We start from the raw sequence: 19,036 nt of genomic DNA, 5'->3' as shown, positions 1-19,036 counted from the left end.
CACACACACACACACACACACACACACACACACACACACACACACACAGCTCTGGCCTCAGAGATAAGATCAAAACTCTGCATTTTGCATTTTTGTTTTAAAGCTGCAGTGATACGAAACAAACAGAGATTAAACCTTGGATTAAACTCATTACAAGCAAACTAAACTGTAGTTTGTGTTTGTTATGGTTTCAGGAACTGTTCAGATAAACCCAGAAATACTAAAAAGTATTAGAACAAAACCAGAAACTCAAACTTTATAAAACAAACAATAGAGAGAGAAAACCAAAACACAAAAATCCTCTCAGTATCATTTTACTGTATTGTGCTTAAAATGAAACATCTGTTGTTGTTGTATTTCTAGTTTGATTTATTATTATTATTAAAAATAATAATAATAATAACAGTTTGCTATTTCTAAATAAATGTCTGTGTTTTAACTGTAGTTGTGCTTTTGATGAGTCTCTGTCTACGGTTAGTTTTTGCCCYTTTGTTCAGGACAGACAGGGTTTGAAGGTTTTATTTACTTGTATTTTCATGTTTTTGGCACCTGACAGTAACACAAAGAGACCACTGTGTTGACTAATTAAGCCATAACAATCAACATTCCACACACACTAATTTAGTCCCTAAAAMTTTAACTTTAAACACAATAGGACATTAAACAAGTTATCTTGTAAATAATTAGAACTAACTACATAACATAGGTGTAACTACGTGGTTTTTTGGGGTTTTACAGACAGGGCGGAGTGACAGATACTAGCTAACCTGACGTTAGCTCCAAGTGTTTCAGGCATTGGTCAAAGTGATTCCCGGAGCTTTTCGARGTATTTTCAGCCTACTGTTTACATGAACCGTGTGCCTTAAGTTGGTTAAAAAGTCCGTTTCTTGACCGAGCTTTAACTTTTGACTTGCTGCTATCAGGCTAAAGGTTAGCAGCTAACTGCGGCACCTGTTGAAAAACAAAGCAGCTTCAGACGCACTCACCTCCGAGCTCGATCCCGTTCAGGAACTCCCTTTTTATCAGCTARATCCAGCGTGGAAACTTCAAATTAAAAATCTAATTTAATCCAAAGCCGTTAGTTTTGTTTTRAGTCTACTAACCAGTTTCACTCCAAAACACTTGTTGCTCGTTCATCGGCAGCAGAGCYATGAATTCTTTCCTCCTCCTCCTCGTCGTCTGTCTGTCACTGCCAAAGCAGGGTGGGGGAGGAGCCATTGTGCCAACAAGATTAAACAAAGCCGCTGATTGGCTTCACAGACYAAAGGAATGCCGTCTCAGCCAATCAAACGCGTTGCTACAAGCATTGAAGACACCCAAAAATTGTGGAAATGTGTTGCGTTCATGGCATCCGGAAATTTGAATGATTTCCTGTTTAGTAAAATTAATRGTCACATAAAATAAATTTAACACATATAATGAAATTTATAGAGGTGTGGCACAAGATCTAACACTGATCGTAAATTATATATTTCCAATTAAATTACCAGTAAAATGCATACATACCATTTTTTATGTTTATCCATTACCAAATGGTCCATTTAATAAAACCAAACATAATCTACATTTGATTAACATTTAAAGTCAGCCCAATTCAATGTGGCTAACAGTTTTATTGTAGGTGATTTTGATAAATGCAGTGCAGAAGAAACTCATCAGAACCACAGTTACAGAATATTCAGGATTATCTTTAATTCATCTTCAGTTTCAATATTATTACAGAAAAAAACATCCTCTTCATTATATTTATACAGTAGTAGTAGAATGCTGTGTCATTGCTTCATTACAAGTGCTGGTCATAGTTTGTAGTGTGTGCAGTGTGACACTGAGTTCAGTCCAGTGTTACGAATCACTCAGTACAAAGGCAGTTTCACATTAACCTGCTTCTTCTTCTTCTTCTTCTTCTGACTCGAATGGATCTATCCGGGTTTGATCGGTCCTCTTTGGGCAGGTGCCAGGACCTGCTCCGATGCTGCGTTCGCGTCAGAATGGAATTTTTATACACATGAGCTGCCCAAAGTAGGAAAACTAAAGCAAACAATGTGTCAATGTTTTCATTTAATTTAAATGTTTTTTTTCACAGATTTAATGAGAGTTTTTAAAATGTTGCAAAAAAAATAAAAATAAAATCCTGGTGTAACACGAACGCAGCAGCGAGCGGCTGATTTCTGCTCTCTGTGGTGCATTTGAGGTAACTGGGAAGTTTCTGAATCAATAAGAGCCAGTGGCATGAGTACAGGTGGATATAAAAGAACGCGTTTCCGGTCGGATCAGAAGCGCTGCCCCAGGTGCTGCACCTTGCCTGGAATTACACCTGCCCAATGAGAAAGACACGCCCCTCTTTACGGGCATGCAGGTGTGATGGGTGGAGGGGGGAGGGGGGTGAGGGAAAGAATGGTTTGGCAGGTAAGAAAAAGGAACGTCCAAAGCTCAGAAAAGAGTGCTGCGTTCAGATCGCAAATCATCTCATCAGGAAATACTGATCACAATTTTGATCTTAAAGAGAATCATTAGAAACAAAGGACAATTTAACAAATAAACTTATTTCTTTTGACGCTTTCTACAAATGTCGGCTTCGAGCTGAATGCAGCAGCTGACCTTTGACCTTTGGCACCAACAGGAAGAAGCAGAGGAAGTCACGGTGCAATGATAGACAGTTGGAATTCACAGATTTCACATGGTACCTTCAGTGTTTACTTTTTGTTTTGTAAACAATTTTTCACATAGTTTGTTTTATTATAATCTGTATACAGAGTTCCAAAAGTGCCACAAAATAGAGGAAATCAAATGATGAAATACAAAGAAACTAAATTAAATTATTAAAAAAAGAAAGTATTTTGGTATTTATTTATTTTGTAGAATTTTAAACATAAAATACATTGTTATTAAAGGTACTCATTGCAAAGGTACGCATTGCAAAGTCATACAAGTCAGTAAATCTGGTAATTTCCTTCAAATGGCACCTTTTCCTCAGGATAGTTTGAAGAAAGTACCTTTAATTCTGAACTTTAATTCTGAAATGTGATTTATTTATATAATTAAATGAACCAAATTAGTTAATGTTTATTTCATAAATGCAAAATTAAACATGATTATTTTGACACATTTGTATCTCCATATTTATCGCTACATTTCTTCATTCTATTTTTTAAAAATAAATATACTTTTGTGTCACTCCTATTCTTGAATCTATTATTTTAAAGTTTTAAGGTAATTTAAGTAAGATAAATTTCTATTTGATTGATTTCTTTGAGAGAACAGCAGACAAACAACGTGTTGATTCACAGCCTTAGAAAGTTTAAACTTTAGACTTAAACGAGCACCTTACTGCAGGAAACACAGTGTAGTTTTTTTTAACAAGCACCTGAACATGACATGCTGCTTTCAAGTGATGTCAGTTTTTCTCTGAGTTGTAGGAACTTGTTCAAGAAGTTTATGGATGAAAACTGGAACGTTTGGGTGAAAGATGGTCAAAGAGAAACCAGCCTTTCAGAGTATGGAGAAACAAGACTGACAAAAACAAAAAAATTAAACAAATCTGTAAAATTATGAGAAACCTAATTTATTTTTCAAACTGTGTATTTTTGTATATTCTGTATCTGCTTTATAAAATTCTAGTTTAAMTTAATCAATTGAATTATTTTATTTAATTCAACATTAGGCATTATTTTACTTGGATTTTGGCTCAAGATGAGACACTGACATCGCCATTTGTAAACAAAAGCAGGAAAATAAATTAAATTTAAATTATATTAAAAATTGACATGAAAATAAAGACTAATTATTACAGTTTTTGTGCAAAAAATTAAAATACTAATATATTTGTGGCACAATACARGTACAACTAGRAATARTTTTATTTATAAATCTCATGAAAAGGCAGCTTTAATAAACAAATCAAATGTAGATAAACACTTAGAGAAAAAAAATTTAATAACTGTTAATAAACAGTTAAATTAAGAAAATAAAGCTGCAATCTAAATGTGCAAAATTTATTTTAGGAAGAATCTGCAGATTATTAAAAGGAACGAAGACCAAAACATATTTTATCGCTTCATGGTGTCTGATGATTTTCAGTTTGTCTAAAAAAATAAGTTTATATATTTAGACGAACCTATGTTTTAACATGTTGATCTTTTTTATGTGATTTTATTTGAACCCTAAGAAAAATATAAACTAAACACAAACTCGTATCCTCAAGCTTCTGCAACCACCTTACAGCTCTCATTTCTTTGTTACACAAAGTAAAACAGTTTTAAAGAGTGGCTGTTTGWATGGAAAATAGATAAAACAAATGAGCTCAGGATGGTGACTTTTGCACCAGATGACAATAAGTTAATTGTGTAGTGCAGCTTTTGAGAGGTAACTTGAAAGAAACGGGGGAAAAAAACGCCACTTGAATGCAGTTTATTATTTTTTTTATCATTCCGTCGAGTTTAAATAAAACTTAAATCCTCTCGTWGATCCACCTGGAAGAATTTCATGGCTTTCGCTGAAGGTTTTTAGTGTCTCTGTGTGGAATGGAAAGCGGTAAACGTGGAGATGGATTTTAACGTATAAATATACAAAAAAAAAAAGATCTTTGTATTTATTTTCTTTTTAATTTCTTGGCAAAAATCGAACAGTTTACTGCACTGCTCTGGAAGGAAACATGGTGATACCACAGTTAGTTTTTTTAAGTTAATATATCAGTTAGAGGATGCTGAAGCAAAGCAGGAATGACGGTTAAGAGTATAAAATGAAGGAGGAGGAAGGAGAAAAGGGAGAAAAGGGCTGGAGGAAGTAAGGAGGGGCAAGTCTATTTCTTTAGAAGCTACCAGGGAAAAAACTCACAAAGCAAATGAACAGGAGAGAAGAAGGGCATGAACTCTACAAAGATGGGAATATTCAACCAGAACCATGATAATAATAATAGAATATTAATTAAGCATATTAATTATTATAAGGATAATAATATTACAGAATAAATCTCTTTTTATAATTATTTTTTTCTTTAAAAGTTATACTTTCTTTGTTTGAAATACTAGAATCTTTTTAAATTATTATTTTTTTAAATGTATCTATTGTGATCAAGATGTTGACTATACCTCAACGTTATCCAAATCAATAAAAACTAGCTGTGCCGTTGCATATTACAGAATAGTCAATGATATGTGGACATGCACCGTGAACCACCCATTCCAACCCGCGCTATACGACGCCGTCCCGCCGTCCCGCTCTGATGACATCATAGCCGTCCGATGACCATGACGTCGACCACCTCGCCCTTGTGCAGCTCCACGTACTGCTCCGTCTTCGGGGGCAACATGAGCAGGCCGTTGGCGCTACGCATCGACATGAGCCGGCTGGACACCTGGTTTCCTGAAGAAATGAAACCAGAGGTTGCAGTCGTTTCCTAAACGAGGTCCTGCACATCATGCACGATGTTGGGGTTCTGAGGATGAATATTAGCTACGACCATGTCAAATCTTACTTCAGTATCAGTAAATTTAACTACTATTTTTGTATTTGTACAGGTTTATCAGCTGCAGCATCCATCTTGAACTAACTCCAGAAGTTAAAAAACTGTAGACGTTCATTCACTGATTCCTTTGATTTTCATGAAAATCTCTCCAGTGGTTCATCAGACATTTTGCTAACACAGACACAGTCTTAACACCAGGAGTTGCTGCCAATGCATTTTTTGCACTGTGACTGCCATCTTAAATCTAGTTAACAGTGGTGGGCACAGCTAACCAAAATGTTAGCTTCACTAARCACTAATCCGCTAAACAAGAATCTTAGCGCCGCTAACGCTAAACAGATTTTTTTTAATGGGGAAGCTAATGCTAACCGCTAAGAAGTTGGGTGGGATCATATTTGACAAATCCGTCAATCCAAACCAGAGTTATAGCTCTGTCTAACTTCTGTTACTTACAGTTTAAACCTTTCAGAATAAAAGCATTTCTTTGTTTGAATTTGTATTTTTATAAATACTGTTTGAAGTTAGTTGAACAACAAATAGTAAATACTTTGTCTACTATATTTTAGACATAGTTTATTTTTGTATTTGTTATTTAAATACTGTTAAATGTTTTTTTTAACACTCTTAGTTTGAAGCTTAGCGACTAAAGACGTTACATGCTACGTGGCGCCTGACACGTCCAGCACTGCTTGGGAGAGTTTATATTTAAATCGAGATAAACTTAAACAATTTTACTCTTATGAATTTTTAGAGGACTTAAAATTTGCAGGAGTTAAATCAGTCCGCTAACTAAATCTACAAAGAAAAGTTTGTCCCCTAATTAAGAAGCTAGTATCACTCTTTGATGATTAATGACCACATATTCATACAGATTAGACATATTGTCATTTTATCCAGTACCTAACGGCGCCATGACACACGTACGCTCACCTGTGCTTTGCGCCCAGGGCAGGGGCTCCTGATGATGCCAGGTGAGAATGCAGCGATGGTACTCCGGTCTGGGATCCAGCTTCACGTCACAAGAGAGCTGCAACAAAAAAAATCATCAAAATTATGCTTTTATTTGAAATACAGTTGTAATAWCTGTTGAATAAACTCTTCAAACTATCAACTTTTTGCCAATAAAATAAGAATTAAAGTAAATGCTGCAACAAGTACAACTAAATGGTGAATTTATAAAATAAAATAAATGTTTTATGACATGAAATGTAAAAGAAGACTTTTATTTTACATTATAATTAACAGTGTTGCATTTCTTAACAATTCCTTCCCAGATGTACTTAAACTTTCTTCTTTGTTCATAAGAAGTGGATGAGTTTCATATTTTTGTGACATTACATAAGAAAAGCTTTTGTCTGCTTTTTTCCAGTGACTCTTTTCATAATCATAAACACACCGTCTGAATATAAAAATGACAATTTCTTATGCAAACTGAAAAAACAAAAAAATAAAAATAATAAAAAAGGATCATAGATAATAATAAACTCTTACTCGAGCTTTAATAATTGTTGGCCTGGGGTCCAGAATGCCCTGCATCTTCCTCAGAGCAGGAATCACGAACAGGTTACACGTCACCACCGCTGACACTGGGTTACCTGAAAACAACGAGACCAAGAGCCACCAGGTCAATAAAAACCAGGCTTCTGATTAAACACAGTGAATGAAACTAAACAGGCAGGATTCAGAGAACTGGACCAGGTACAGCAGAAACTGACGGACTACCTGGCAGGGCAAAGATGAGTTTCCGTGTTCCATCGATGTCGACTGTGGCAAAGGTAGTGGGAAGCCTGAGGAACAGAAACAGGGATCAGTTTTCATCACAGCAATGTGGAAAATTGCTGTAAATTGCTGTAAATTGGCCACATTTGTTGCAGTTTTAAGCAGAAGTGCTGACTGGTGAGTTAAATGTTGTGAACTCACCCTGGCTTCATAAAAACTCGTCCAAAGTGGATCTGAGCGTGAAGGTCGATATCCAGCACCTGTTTCAGGTAGTCCTAACGCACAGAGAGCGAGAACATTCTGTTTAAATAAACCTGCAGGACACAAACACAAAATCAGCCGGACGTTAACGAGGCCGGGAGGTCACCTTCTCCCCCATGGACACGCCCCCTGAGGTGATGATGACATCAGCGCGGCTGATTCCCTCGTGTAGAGCGGAGAGCAGGTCGTCAGGGCTGCAGGCACAAAGCAGACTCAGTTTAGCTTTATTAAACAAACGAGGAAGTTGATGTGCAGCGACTAAAAAAAACAAACAGAAACATCTGACAGAGTCTTTTCCTGCGACTCTGAGGGGGTCGTACTTGTCTCCAACGATGCCCAGGTTGATGGTGGGGTATCCGTGCTCCTGGATGGTGGCCAGAAGAGTGGACCGGTTTGAGTCTCTGATCTTTCCAGGATGGAGATCGTCCTCTGGATTCAACAGCTGAAAAACAAATGCAGAGAATCTAAGGGAGGCCTCGAAACTTCCAAACGCGCTTGCTTCCGTTTCTGCGCTCGTACCTCATTTCCCGTGGACATGACGGCCACCACGGGGAATTTGTGCACGCTGACCTCCGTCACTCCCACTGTGGCCAGCAGGCCGATCTCAGAAGGGCCCATGTGTGTCCCTTTAGCCAGCACACACTCCCCTCGCCGGATGTCGTGACCGATCGGCCTGTAGAGGAAGAGAAAAGGTCCATAAATAAAGAGCTTCAAACAGCTGCTACAGACCTGGGGTCGGATTTATAAAACTTGCGTACGCACAATTTGAGCCCAGAAACTTGCGTACGCCACTTTTTACGCCAAGGTTGTGATTTATAAAATCCAAACATGACGTGAAAATGTGCGGTGCCTCACGCCAGCTCTGACCCATGCGTACGCTCATTTTGGAGATGTGAAACTGTGACACAGATGGTGAAGTGAGGAATTAGAGCCACACTGTGTAATGATCACTGTCAGATATTTAATTTACCTTCCTAATCAGACTTAAATAAAAGTTCCCGTGCGCAACTCCATTCATCTGCTTCCTCCTCAGACGACCCTGACCCACACAGACCCCTCCCCGATAAGAAAAGCAGGACAGCAAAAGCTTTGGATACACGCGCAGCGCGTGTATCCAGTCCGTGTTTGTCACGCGCGCGCGCGGGGGATGCGTGCGTGRGTGTGTGTGTGCATGCATGCGCGCGCGGGGCGGGGGTCTGCCGCGGGTAACAGAGCAGGCAGGAGTGGGAGAGGACGAGGAGAAGAGCGGGGGACTTATTTCTAATTTTACCTGACTTATTTAATTTAATTTTTATTGTTTTTATCGTCCTGCAGGCTCTGATGGGAGATTGAATTGAAGCTGAGGTTTTTTATTTTTTATTTTTTTTTATAAAAATCGTTAGATTACTCTAAAGCAAAATGAGGGAAAATCTGTGTCAATTACAGACATTCTGTTCACGTGAGCAGCTGTCAGTCAGCACCTGTCATCCTCCAGACACACGACGGAGCGTGTCTGAACCAATCACTTTTGTTGGCATTGACCATCTGACTGATTTAAATACATCTTAACATTCATGAGGTACTTTACATTGACTGTTTATGGTTGAATGTGGGCGTGTAGAGGGTAGAACCTGAGGCGGGACCTCGTGCGCAAACTCTGACGTGCGGCTGTGATTTATAAAGGAAAGATGCGCAGAAACGTGCGTACGTATGGTTTTATAAATCTGAATTTTTTTTGGCGTACGCCATTTCCGCCTTTTGGCCGTACGTTCACTTTTAGTATGGTTTCCACGCAATCCTTTATAAATGAGACCCCTGATCCTTACACACAAGCTGACAGAAACAAAAACATTTCTGGACTCAAACAGCTAGTCAACAATTAAAACAGCTAAAATTGAATGACATTAATAAAAGGCTGTCTAAAAGCAGCAAAATGCTAGCTAAAAGTAACAAAATGTTAAGCTAAAAAAAAGCAAAAGACCTGGAAAAAAAAGTTATACACACCAAAAGGCTAGCTAATATGTGAAAGTAGCAGAAGGATAATTAAATGCTAAAAATAACAAACACTAAAAGAAGAAAAGACAAGCAAAAAGTAGAAAACTGCTAATAACAAACTGTATGAAAATTTGGATAAAGTAGCTACATACTAGCTAAAATTATGTAGTATTTAAAAAATACTAAGTATACAAAATACGTTTATGTAAAGACTGGTTAAAATAGTAAAATAGTGAGCTAAAAAAAACAAAGGGCTAGCTAGAAGCTAAAATTAAGGTAAAACGGCTAGTAGCTACACATAACTAAAGACTAGCTGAAGTCTGAAAGCTGAATAAGGTTAGCTAAAAGCTAAAAGTAACAAAATGCAAACTAAAAAAAGACTATCTTCAAGTAGCAAAATGTTAGCTCAAAGTAGGCAAAACGCTGACTAAAAGTAGCAAAAGGCTAGCTACAAGCTAAAAGTGGCATAAGTACACAGACAGAGAAAGTAAGCTGAAGTGGATTTCAAAAGGCAAATTAAAAGAAGACTAGCTAAATGTATCAAAAGGCAAGCTAAAAGCTAAAAGTACCAAAAGACTCAAAGTTAAAAGTAGCAAAAGGCTGGTTACAAGCTAAAAGTAGCATAAGCAGACAGAGAAATTACGCTGAAGTGGATTTCAAAAGGCAAACTAAAAGAAAAAGTTAGCTAAAAGCACCAAAAGACTCAAAGTTAAAAGTAGCAAAAGGCTAGCTAAAAGCTTAATGTACCAAAAGACTCATAGTTTAATGTAGCAAAAGGCTAGCTAAAAGCTAAATGTGCCAAAAGACTCATTGTTTAATGTAGCAAAAGACTAGTTACAAGCTAAAAGTAGCCTAAGCAGACAGACGCAGAGCAAATACAAAACCAGCTGCTGATGAAACCTCCATTCAGGAACATTTGTGAGTTTATTCGACTGATGGTTGATGTCTGAACATATGGATTTCTTTCTTCAGGAAGCTGGTTTACCTGATATCCTGTCCGGGTCGAGCCTGGACCATAATCCTCACCTCCAGCTCCTCTGTTCCCTGTGAAGACCAGGAGACCATCATCACAAACAACACAAAAACAATCAGAGAAAAAAAAAAAAAACGGAGCGATGGTTCGATGTGGGGCTCTTACATCCTCAGACTCCCTCAGCAGCTCCGTATCCTCCACCTGGACCACGGCATCGGCGCCGCAGGGGATCGGAGCACCTGTCGTCACCCTCATCACCTGACCTGGCATCACGGWGTGGGTGGGCTGCGGAACAGGCAATGCCGTCTCAATTATACCACATTTTAGTCCAAAACTTTGTGCATTTACAACATAATGCAACTAAAATATAGACTCTTATACTTTTAATTGCTGCATAAAAACCAGATGAAATTAATTGTGTTAACGGTTGAACTCCGTGTGTTCAGTAATGTTAGTGCTGACCTGCTGTCCAGCCTGAGACTCCCCCACAATGAACCGATCTCCCGGGCCGTCAGCAGCTACAGGTCGGTGATAACGAGGGCGGTGAATTATGGAAATTAGATCATGGTTATTGATCCTAACGTTCAGTTAAAACAAACACATGATGCTGATGTTCAAATGGGTTTTGACGTTCCGATCACCTGACCGATCCACTCACCTCGAACAGCGTAGCCGTCCTTAACGGAGGCGGGAAACGGAGGAAGGTTGTCTTTGGCATAGATGTCCTGAGCGAGCACCCGACCCAACCCGTCTGCGGCGAACAGAACTGATTAAATCAGAATTTATTGAAATGATCCGGGTTTAACTGGACGGTATGACATTTCTCTGTTAAAGGGTTCATTTAGAGCTCAAATAAGAAACTATCCAGAGACTGAGGTCAACAAAAAGGAGCAGAACCCGTCTCTCTGAAAACTCACCTCTGTAGTTAATGACTTCAATTCCCAGAATAGGCGTCATCTCCAGAACAGTGATGAAAGCTTTGTCCATAGATGTCAGCGGGAAGGGTGACATGCGGTGACGACGCGCCACCTTCCTGATGTCGACGGCGCTGTGGCCTAAAAAACAAAAACACAGGYACAATCACTGAAGGGTTTGAGGAAACGCTCAAAACTGAAAAACGATCTGGAGCCTCCACAGAACTCACTGGCTCTCAGGATGTTCTCGTTGCTGCCGCAGCGTGACTGAACCTGCAGAGAAACACATTTTCTGTCTTTATTTAATGAAAAACGTCTCAGATTCCTTACAGGAAAACCTTCACGTTGTGGCCGAGAACGTAAAACAAACGGACATTTAAAGCGTCTGTGACACGCATTTCTATGAAATACAAAAAGTCAAAGAAAATATATTTATATTTAGGAAACTCTGCATAATACATGATTTTATCCATTATGTCACATAATTGGCACATTTTCTTTTGAACTTTGCTTGGCTGAAATGAAACAGGAAGTGACATCAAAGGGGAACTCTTTAAAAAAGGGGAACTCCCTAGTTTTTGTTTATTTAAACAYTATTATTTGAACTATGACTCTCTCATCTCTCGATGATAGTGATTAAAATAATCTAAAGAAACAAATTCTTCTCTACAGTCTCTATTGCCTGCCTTTGTAGCAATGCTCTGTTTACATTCAGACATTCCCCTTTGACATCACTTCCTGTTARTTCACATGCAAATATCTCAACAACTGCTCATCTCAGCAGCGTGAAATCTTTTTTTAAATATGTTATCAATGTTATCGTTCCAAAAATACATTCARGTTTATTACAAAAATTTGATGTCARAGGCACTTTAAGTTTGTTCACGTTTAATACTTTTTTATGTTTGCTGTATTATTAAATTAGGTATATTTTTTTGGCAGTGTTAGATTGATCTGTTGGATTAAAAATGGTTTGTTAAGAGTTTCCAGAAGTAAAAACGTCCTCAGAACTATATGGACTTAAAAAACTAAAAACATGGATACCAACTTTAGGACATAAAAAAAGCAGCTGAATCGATCCAAAAAATTGTCCCTCCCCCACAATAAAAAAAAAAAAATCTATTCCATCTATTCAGACAATTCCAGCAACATTTGAGTTTCTTCGCTTATTTTGATCACCTGACACGAATTATTTGGGACAGTTTCACATGTGAATGTACCACAACTGATAATAATTTATATATAAAATATTTCTGCGTTGTGAAATCTCACAGTCCCATTCATTCCCATTCAATTCCCAAACAGCACACAAGTCCCGTGACTTTTAATTTGGTAAAAACTTCAGGTTTTATCTTATCTCAGCATCCACATTTCTGTCTTTATTTATAAATTTTTGAAAGCCAAAATGAAGGAGAAAAAATGGGAAACCAGCAGTTTTTGCTTGGGACGAATTGATTTTTAAAATTTAGAGAACCCTCCTCTTCTTCACTGGGAACTAAAACTATAAAAAATACAGTGGAAGAAGAAGATAATTTAAGAAACTGAGCAGAAACTCTAATCATGCAGGAATTGTCTTTGATAGTTTAGTGGAACGTAAATCTGTTTTTCAAGCTCCAACAGAGCAACACAGGTTTGACTTTCATGCAGTGTCACATGTTTCGATGTTTGGTTGTGTGTCTGTGCYTGCAGGTTTGTGTGTACCTTAGGTGTCGGGCATGAGGCGGTGGAAAGGCGGGACGTTGCCTGTGTTGCCCGCGGTGACTCGGAGGGGGTGGAGCTTAAAGAGGCAGAATCTCGAGGAAGCACCTGAACGCCTCGAGAAATGATCGAGTCCGGGATCTGCGCGCACACACACACATACACACAAACACACACATTTACTGCGAGTCGAACAACTTCACCTTCAAACTAGCTTCACTTCTTCACGTTTCGTTTCKTAATCTCCGTTTTCTACCACTTTCCTGTAAAAGGGTCAAAGACMAAACAAGTCTGGGTGAAAAACCCAGACCTCCTCCTCCTCAGCGACACCCTCCAGCTCCTCCTGGGGGGATCCTGAGGTGTTCCCAGACCTGGGTCTGCAGTGGGGTCTCCTCTCAATGAGACTAACCAATCATAAACATGTTTATCAAATCAGACGAACCACCTCAACGCAGACCTTTCAGCAGCAGCTCTACTCTGAGCTCGTCTAACAATAAACTATGAATAAAAACAGACACATCCTGACACCGATCACAAGCTTTATTCACCAATTAACCCCGACATCAGTGTGTGGCACATTCACAAAGTCTGGGTTTCAAAATAAAAGCTAAAAATCGCAGATGATTCCACAATAAAAGGGGGCAGAAACTTGATTCCCTTCTTATACTGGCACTGAAAAATAAACACTAACTTTGGATTTAAATGGGACCAATAAAGACGTTTATATTTCCAGGTGTGAAAGAGAACTTGTGACCTCTGCGGTCACTAAAACCACGTTTTTAAATCTGGTAAAACTTCAAAGTTCTGAGAGGGAAATGAGAATCTTTCAAAGCCAACTGGAAACACGGAGAATCAAAGACAAACCATAAACTAGAGCAGACGTTTTCTAAATGCTGGTCATGTTTTCACAGAGAACAAGGAGGTGACGAGAGCAACATGGATGTAAAAACACTCCTGACCGCTGCCTTTTTCAGGTGAATATTTGATGAACGGGCGGGTCGGGAGGCGAGCCCAGATCTGGGCGGATGAACAGGTGTGAATATCTCACCTGGTGCTCATGAGAACAGGTGAAATGAGCGGGAGGGGTGGGTGTGTTTCCAGGCAGGTAGGGAGTTCCTTTAGCCATGAGCGCAGCATGGCTCGTCTGATGAACACATGAACACACACACACACACATAAACACAGATGGAAACATGAATGACATGAGATGAGGTGACGTTCAGACATTTTTACTGTTGGCACCTAAAAACACGAACAAGGTAAATTTAAAACTTTTTAAGACCTCTTTAATGACACCTGAGATTAAAATTAAGACCGTTTTCACAATAAACACAAATGGGGGAAAAAACTGTCAGTAATAGTTTTACTCAAATGTTTATTTTAACACAAAACAAATAGTTTAGAAAATAACTCGGAATTTTTTTAAAAACATTAATGTTACCAATTATTTTAATATTTGAGATAAATTTCAATCATCCWACTTACAATGTTTTAAAGGGATCCACGATTAGTTGTAACAGTAGACTTTATTTAATAAACATTTATTTTAACTGTAAAATAAAGACTGTAAAAATACTGTAGGTTGTTTAGTTTTTATAATTTTTAAACTAAAAAGTTTAAAAATATATTACACGGACTGAGCCATTTTATTTACACGCAAAGCATTCTGGGTAAATGATGACGTGGATAGGTCCTCGGTGCGAGGCTGCTAGCGAGCTATATCCACCCTGAAGGTTAATCTTGGACAATATCTGATGATCGACTCTTTTAAATGAAACCAGAGAGCGTTGACAGAGAGGAGAAGGTAGAAATGACTCAGCCTGGAACTGAAAATATGGATGGAGGACAACAGAGCTGCTTCATGGAAGAAGAACCTCAGCTTAGCCTGTTAGCCTTCACGCTAGCACCGAGCTAATACATAAGGCAATATAGCATCGGCGCTAAAGCTAAAGCTCGCACCGAGGACCTGTCGTCGTCATCATTTACCCAGAATGCTTTGTATGCAAATAAAATGGCTCCATCCGTGTTAAAATATATTTTTAAATATTTACAAAACTAAACATCCTACAGTATTTTTATAGTCTTTATTTTACAGTTAAAATAAATGTTTTTTAAATAAAGTCTAATGTTACAACTAATCAGGGATCCCTTTAGACCTCTGAAAGGTTCATTTGAGGCATTTTAAGGCTAATTAAGGCTTTATTTTTGGATTGATGAATCCAATGCCTTTTATGACTTTTTAAGGAAAAAGAGTTTACACGGCAAGATAATTGTGCCGATTTTTCCCTTCAGACAATCTTAAGGAAGCTCAGATTATCGTGACGGCTCTAAAGATAATCTCATGAGATATTCCTGTTGTGTGTGTCATGTTAAGAGTGATCTGGTCGGCTCAGAAGGACGTCGGGACCACTCCGACCTRAAATCAGGGATATTCACCATGTTGGATTGTCTTGGCCCGACATCCCAGAGAGTGTGGTCTGGCTGTAACACCACACACTGCAGGACCAAACCTATTTAATCTACGAGCTTTTATCGATGCGTCTCTCTCAGGTTTTGAAAATCAAACGATTTTAAAATTTTGCCYTGTGAACCAGACATCATCTGCAACAAAATCTGAGTTAAAAAGCAGCAAAGAACGTTATGAAAAACAGCTTTAGAAAACCTGTATCACCAACACGTCAGGCAAATTGGAAGGAAATTATAAAGAAAGGGTCTGGGTTAGATTTTTTGGACAATACGGTCAGTATTTTAACATCTTTAATAACTTTCCTAACAAGAATGAATGTGTGGTCGAATGAAGCGCATGCATGAGAAACAGGAAGTGGGCGGGGTTTGGCTGGGTCGTCTTACACCTGGAATGTTTTGACGTGTCCTAAAACAGTCCGAGCGGCTACCTTGGCGGCGATGGCAGCCGCGGTGATGTGGGAGGAGCCGTGCTGGTGGTGGTGGTGGTGGTGGTGGTTGTGCCGCCCCCTCCTCCTGTCCTCCTCTTCCTCGTCCTCTTCCTCGCACTGGGTGCCACGCTCCATGGTGTGCGTGTTGGCGTTGGTGTTGGCGTGCATGTTGGTCAGCAGCGCGGACGGCGAGGGCAGCTGCTCCAGGGCGGCGTGTGTGGACTTGATCCGGACGGAGGCCTCGCGCAGCAGGTCGATGGCGTGCGGCAGAGCCGGCAGGATGAACTGGAAACACTCCTGCGGGGAAACGRCGACGTCAGCAGCGGTTTTAACCGTTTTAACGGAGCACTAAACATTTCTGCTCCTCGGCTCTGCTCTGTTTGGTTTCAACCTTCTAAACTTTCATTCTAATTGGGTTTAAAGAATTTATAATTAAATATACGACAGCTGTACCTGTGAGCCTTTCTTGCTGCCCGGAAGGTTGATGATCAGAGTTTTACCACGAATACCACAAACAGGTCTGAGGGGGGAAAATAAAAAAATTAGTGCAAGAGGAGACACATGTGGATTTGGTGAAAAACAGCAGTTTTCACCTGGACAGCATGCCAAGAGGCGTAACGTTGAGTGATCCCATCAGCATGGCCAGAGCCATCCCTGGGGCCTCTCGCTCGATCACCTCTCTGGTGGCCTGTGACACGACCAAAAGCTGTTAATTTGTTTTAGAACCGACCAGATATCAGATTCATCTGTTTGTTAAGGACTAGAGCTGCGCCATGTATTGTTTGAGCATCACAATGTAGAGTAGTCACARGGCAGGTCAGTGGTCTTCAACTGTTTTAGCTTCCGGACCACAAAATAACAGCTGCAGAGACTTTTGGARCCCAGTTCTTACTGGTTTGCGTGTCCAAACTTAGTTAATAACTCTGCTAAACACGGGCATTAAAGGGGCAATATCATGTAAAATCAACTTTTTTGAGTTTTATATCACGTTATAATGTTATACTCTCATCAAAAACATGCCCAAAGCCTTGTTTCGACTCTTTCGTGCATATTTGAGAAATCCTGCAGCGTTTTTAGGAAGCCATGCTGAGGAGCAAAACGACAGGTGGGGACCAGGAACGCCCCTGCGACGTGTCTTTACGCCGAACTTACTCATGGCAGAGTGCCCCCCCCCTCCTCCCCACACACCTCGCCCATGACTCCTGCAGGCTCTCGGGTGAAAGTGAAAGTGAAACCTAACTGTCTGCTGAGCTCTCAACATTCGTTCTCAATGAAGCTCTTTTCAGATTAAAAAAAACCTTTGAGGAAATGTATTCTCAGATGCCAAGGAAACTGCATTATTAATGCTTTTTATTTGTTTATTTGTAACATTTTTTTTCTATTAAAACTGAATTGTGAGAAGATGTGGCTTAAAATAACAACTGAAGTGATGAAATAAAACGTATCACCATGATAACGTGGCAGAGCGTGGTCACCCGTAGACCGGACCGTCTCATTTCACAGCTGTTTATGCAGCCGACACCAGCGGCCTACGGCCCACATACTGTGACCAGCGTGGGCCCGCAACCCATGAATTGAGACACAGCCACTGTTGTTCAAATGATGAACAGATGCTGTTTTTGTTTCTAAGTTTTGAGTCTGTAAATCGACTGTGTTATTATTTGAATTTATTTTAAAAAAGGGGGCAGATGTTATAAGATTTTGTTCTTCCCTCTGCCTCCTTTCATTTCATATATAAATTGTTTTGTTTTTTATTGCATGTAGAGTTTTTGTTTGTTTTAATTAGGGTAGGGCCGCACGATATTTGTTAATATTGCGATGACGATATCAGGTGCGACATGTCTTTTTATTTATTTTTTTCCATTACTAATCTGTACTTAGAATTTTTGGCATTTGTGTCTGGTGTGAGCTTTTGCTGCCGAGACTCCATCCTACTGGAAAATGGAACCTCAAAACTCTTTAAATACATTAGTCAATTATTTTACACCAAGCAGTCATTTGCGATATGAATACTGCAATGACGATATATTTGCAGCATATTGTGCAGCCCTAGTTTTAATGTAGTAATAAAGTAATAAATAGTCATAAATGTAATAAAGATTTAATAAAAATAATAAGTCCTTGCACTAAATGGCGGTTTGTTACAGCTTTTATTTTGACAGGTTGCTTCCAAAAGCGAGTGGCTTTGTGTAAAAAAAAAAAAAGCTAAAATTTTCATTTTGTTGCGAGACTTCTGGGACAATAATGGCAATTTACATACGAGTGTTGACGGTGGATTCTCGAGCTGTGGAYGAAGATGGCAGCAGTATTTAAAATGGTATTTAAGTCATCTGTTGTAAATTCATATTTATATTTTCATCACGGGGTTACAAAAAAATTCACAATGTCATTTTTTTACCAATGTTGTGCCGCCTTACTAATTGAGGCAAAGCAGTGGAATGTAGTCAAATTACTTTATAATTTGTGTCAAGAAGATACCTGGTGCCTGGAAGGACCAACGCTCTGAACTTTGATTATATCATGTTCAGTAGGATCTGATCAAAACTCCAGGTTCATTCATCAGAGAGTCACTGAAGTATCTAAGTACCTGCAAGTCACTAAAATATTTTACAGCGAGTAGGGCTGGGTAAAAAAAAATCGATTTCATTGATCTTGAATCAATTTCATTTAAATTTGGGAAAATTGATTCACAGGGCATGAGATGGATTCTTCCCCATGGCGTCTTGTGCGCGTCTGAGGTGCGTTTCTGTATTTTGTTACTCCTGGTTTGCCGTATATTGTCATTCAGTGAACGTTCTGTGCTAATGTTAGCTTTTGATAAGTTGTCTGGAGCAAAACTAAAGATACTAAAGAATCACTCAACATTATCAGCCGATTCTCAGCATAACTTAAAGACAACAGAGACTGCGGTGACTTTTGTTTGCAAAGATGAGGCGGTCGAACCAAACTACTGGATGTAAACATCTGACTGAAACTGTTCTCCACCGGCATGTTTAAACGTGTGAAAGACCACGTTCTAACAAAATGGTTTAGTTTTGTTACCAATATAATTATTTTTAAACTTTAAGAAACACCTTAATGAAATCCACAGTGATGAAATGTTGTAGTTGTATGATTTGTTTTAATAAGGTATAGGTAC

General features: G+C 39.0%; 2 protein-coding genes across 6 annotated transcripts in view; both read right to left on the bottom strand.

Moving 5' to 3' along the window:
• pals1a (protein associated with LIN7 1, MAGUK p55 family member a) overlaps window positions 1-1,182 on the bottom strand; it is a gene marked incomplete at its 3' end in the record, with an annotated part of 15,090 nt that extends 13,908 nt beyond the window's left edge. The window contains 1 exon segment of the mRNA XM_014013713.1: window positions 987-1,182.
• A 485-nt stretch (window positions 1,183-1,667) lies between these two features.
• The window catches only part of gphna (gephyrin a), a 20,765-nt gene continuing 3,396 nt past the window's right edge, over window positions 1,668-19,036 (bottom strand). Inside the window, exons 5-23 of one of the 5 annotated variants that reach the window (XM_014013707.1) lie at window positions 16,491-16,585; window positions 16,351-16,417; window positions 15,898-16,194; window positions 14,052-14,147; window positions 13,007-13,144; window positions 11,536-11,578; window positions 11,309-11,446; window positions 11,050-11,157; window positions 10,854-10,909; window positions 10,557-10,676; window positions 10,404-10,462; window positions 7,964-8,117; window positions 7,765-7,886; window positions 7,551-7,638; window positions 7,385-7,458; window positions 7,187-7,251; window positions 6,956-7,059; window positions 6,395-6,491; window positions 1,668-5,361 (exon numbers count right to left, since the gene is read on the bottom strand). In XM_014013707.1, the coding sequence (XP_013869161.1) occupies window positions 5,228-5,361; window positions 6,395-6,491; window positions 6,956-7,059; window positions 7,187-7,251; window positions 7,385-7,458; window positions 7,551-7,638; window positions 7,765-7,886; window positions 7,964-8,117; window positions 10,404-10,462; window positions 10,557-10,676; window positions 10,854-10,909; window positions 11,050-11,157; window positions 11,309-11,446; window positions 11,536-11,578; window positions 13,007-13,144; window positions 14,052-14,147; window positions 15,898-16,194; window positions 16,351-16,417; window positions 16,491-16,585 (2,055 nt within the window). In that variant the 3' untranslated portion in view covers window positions 1,668-5,227. The remainder of the gene's footprint in view (window positions 5,362-6,394; window positions 6,492-6,955; window positions 7,060-7,186; window positions 7,252-7,384; window positions 7,459-7,550; window positions 7,639-7,764; window positions 7,887-7,963; window positions 8,118-10,403; window positions 10,463-10,556; window positions 10,677-10,853; window positions 10,910-11,049; window positions 11,158-11,308; window positions 11,447-11,535; window positions 11,579-13,006; window positions 13,145-14,051; window positions 14,148-15,897; window positions 16,195-16,350; window positions 16,418-16,490; window positions 16,586-19,036) is intronic. The other 4 variants (XM_014013708.1, XM_014013709.1, XM_014013710.1 and 1 more) reach the window with 4 other exon arrangements.

Source organism: Austrofundulus limnaeus, unplaced genomic scaffold, assembly GCF_001266775.1.
Source record: "Austrofundulus limnaeus strain Quisiro unplaced genomic scaffold, Austrofundulus_limnaeus-1.0 Scaffold105, whole genome shotgun sequence".
NCBI lineage: Eukaryota > Metazoa > Chordata > Actinopteri > Cyprinodontiformes > Rivulidae > Austrofundulus > Austrofundulus limnaeus.
This window is presented reverse-complemented; position numbering and strand designations above follow the sequence as displayed.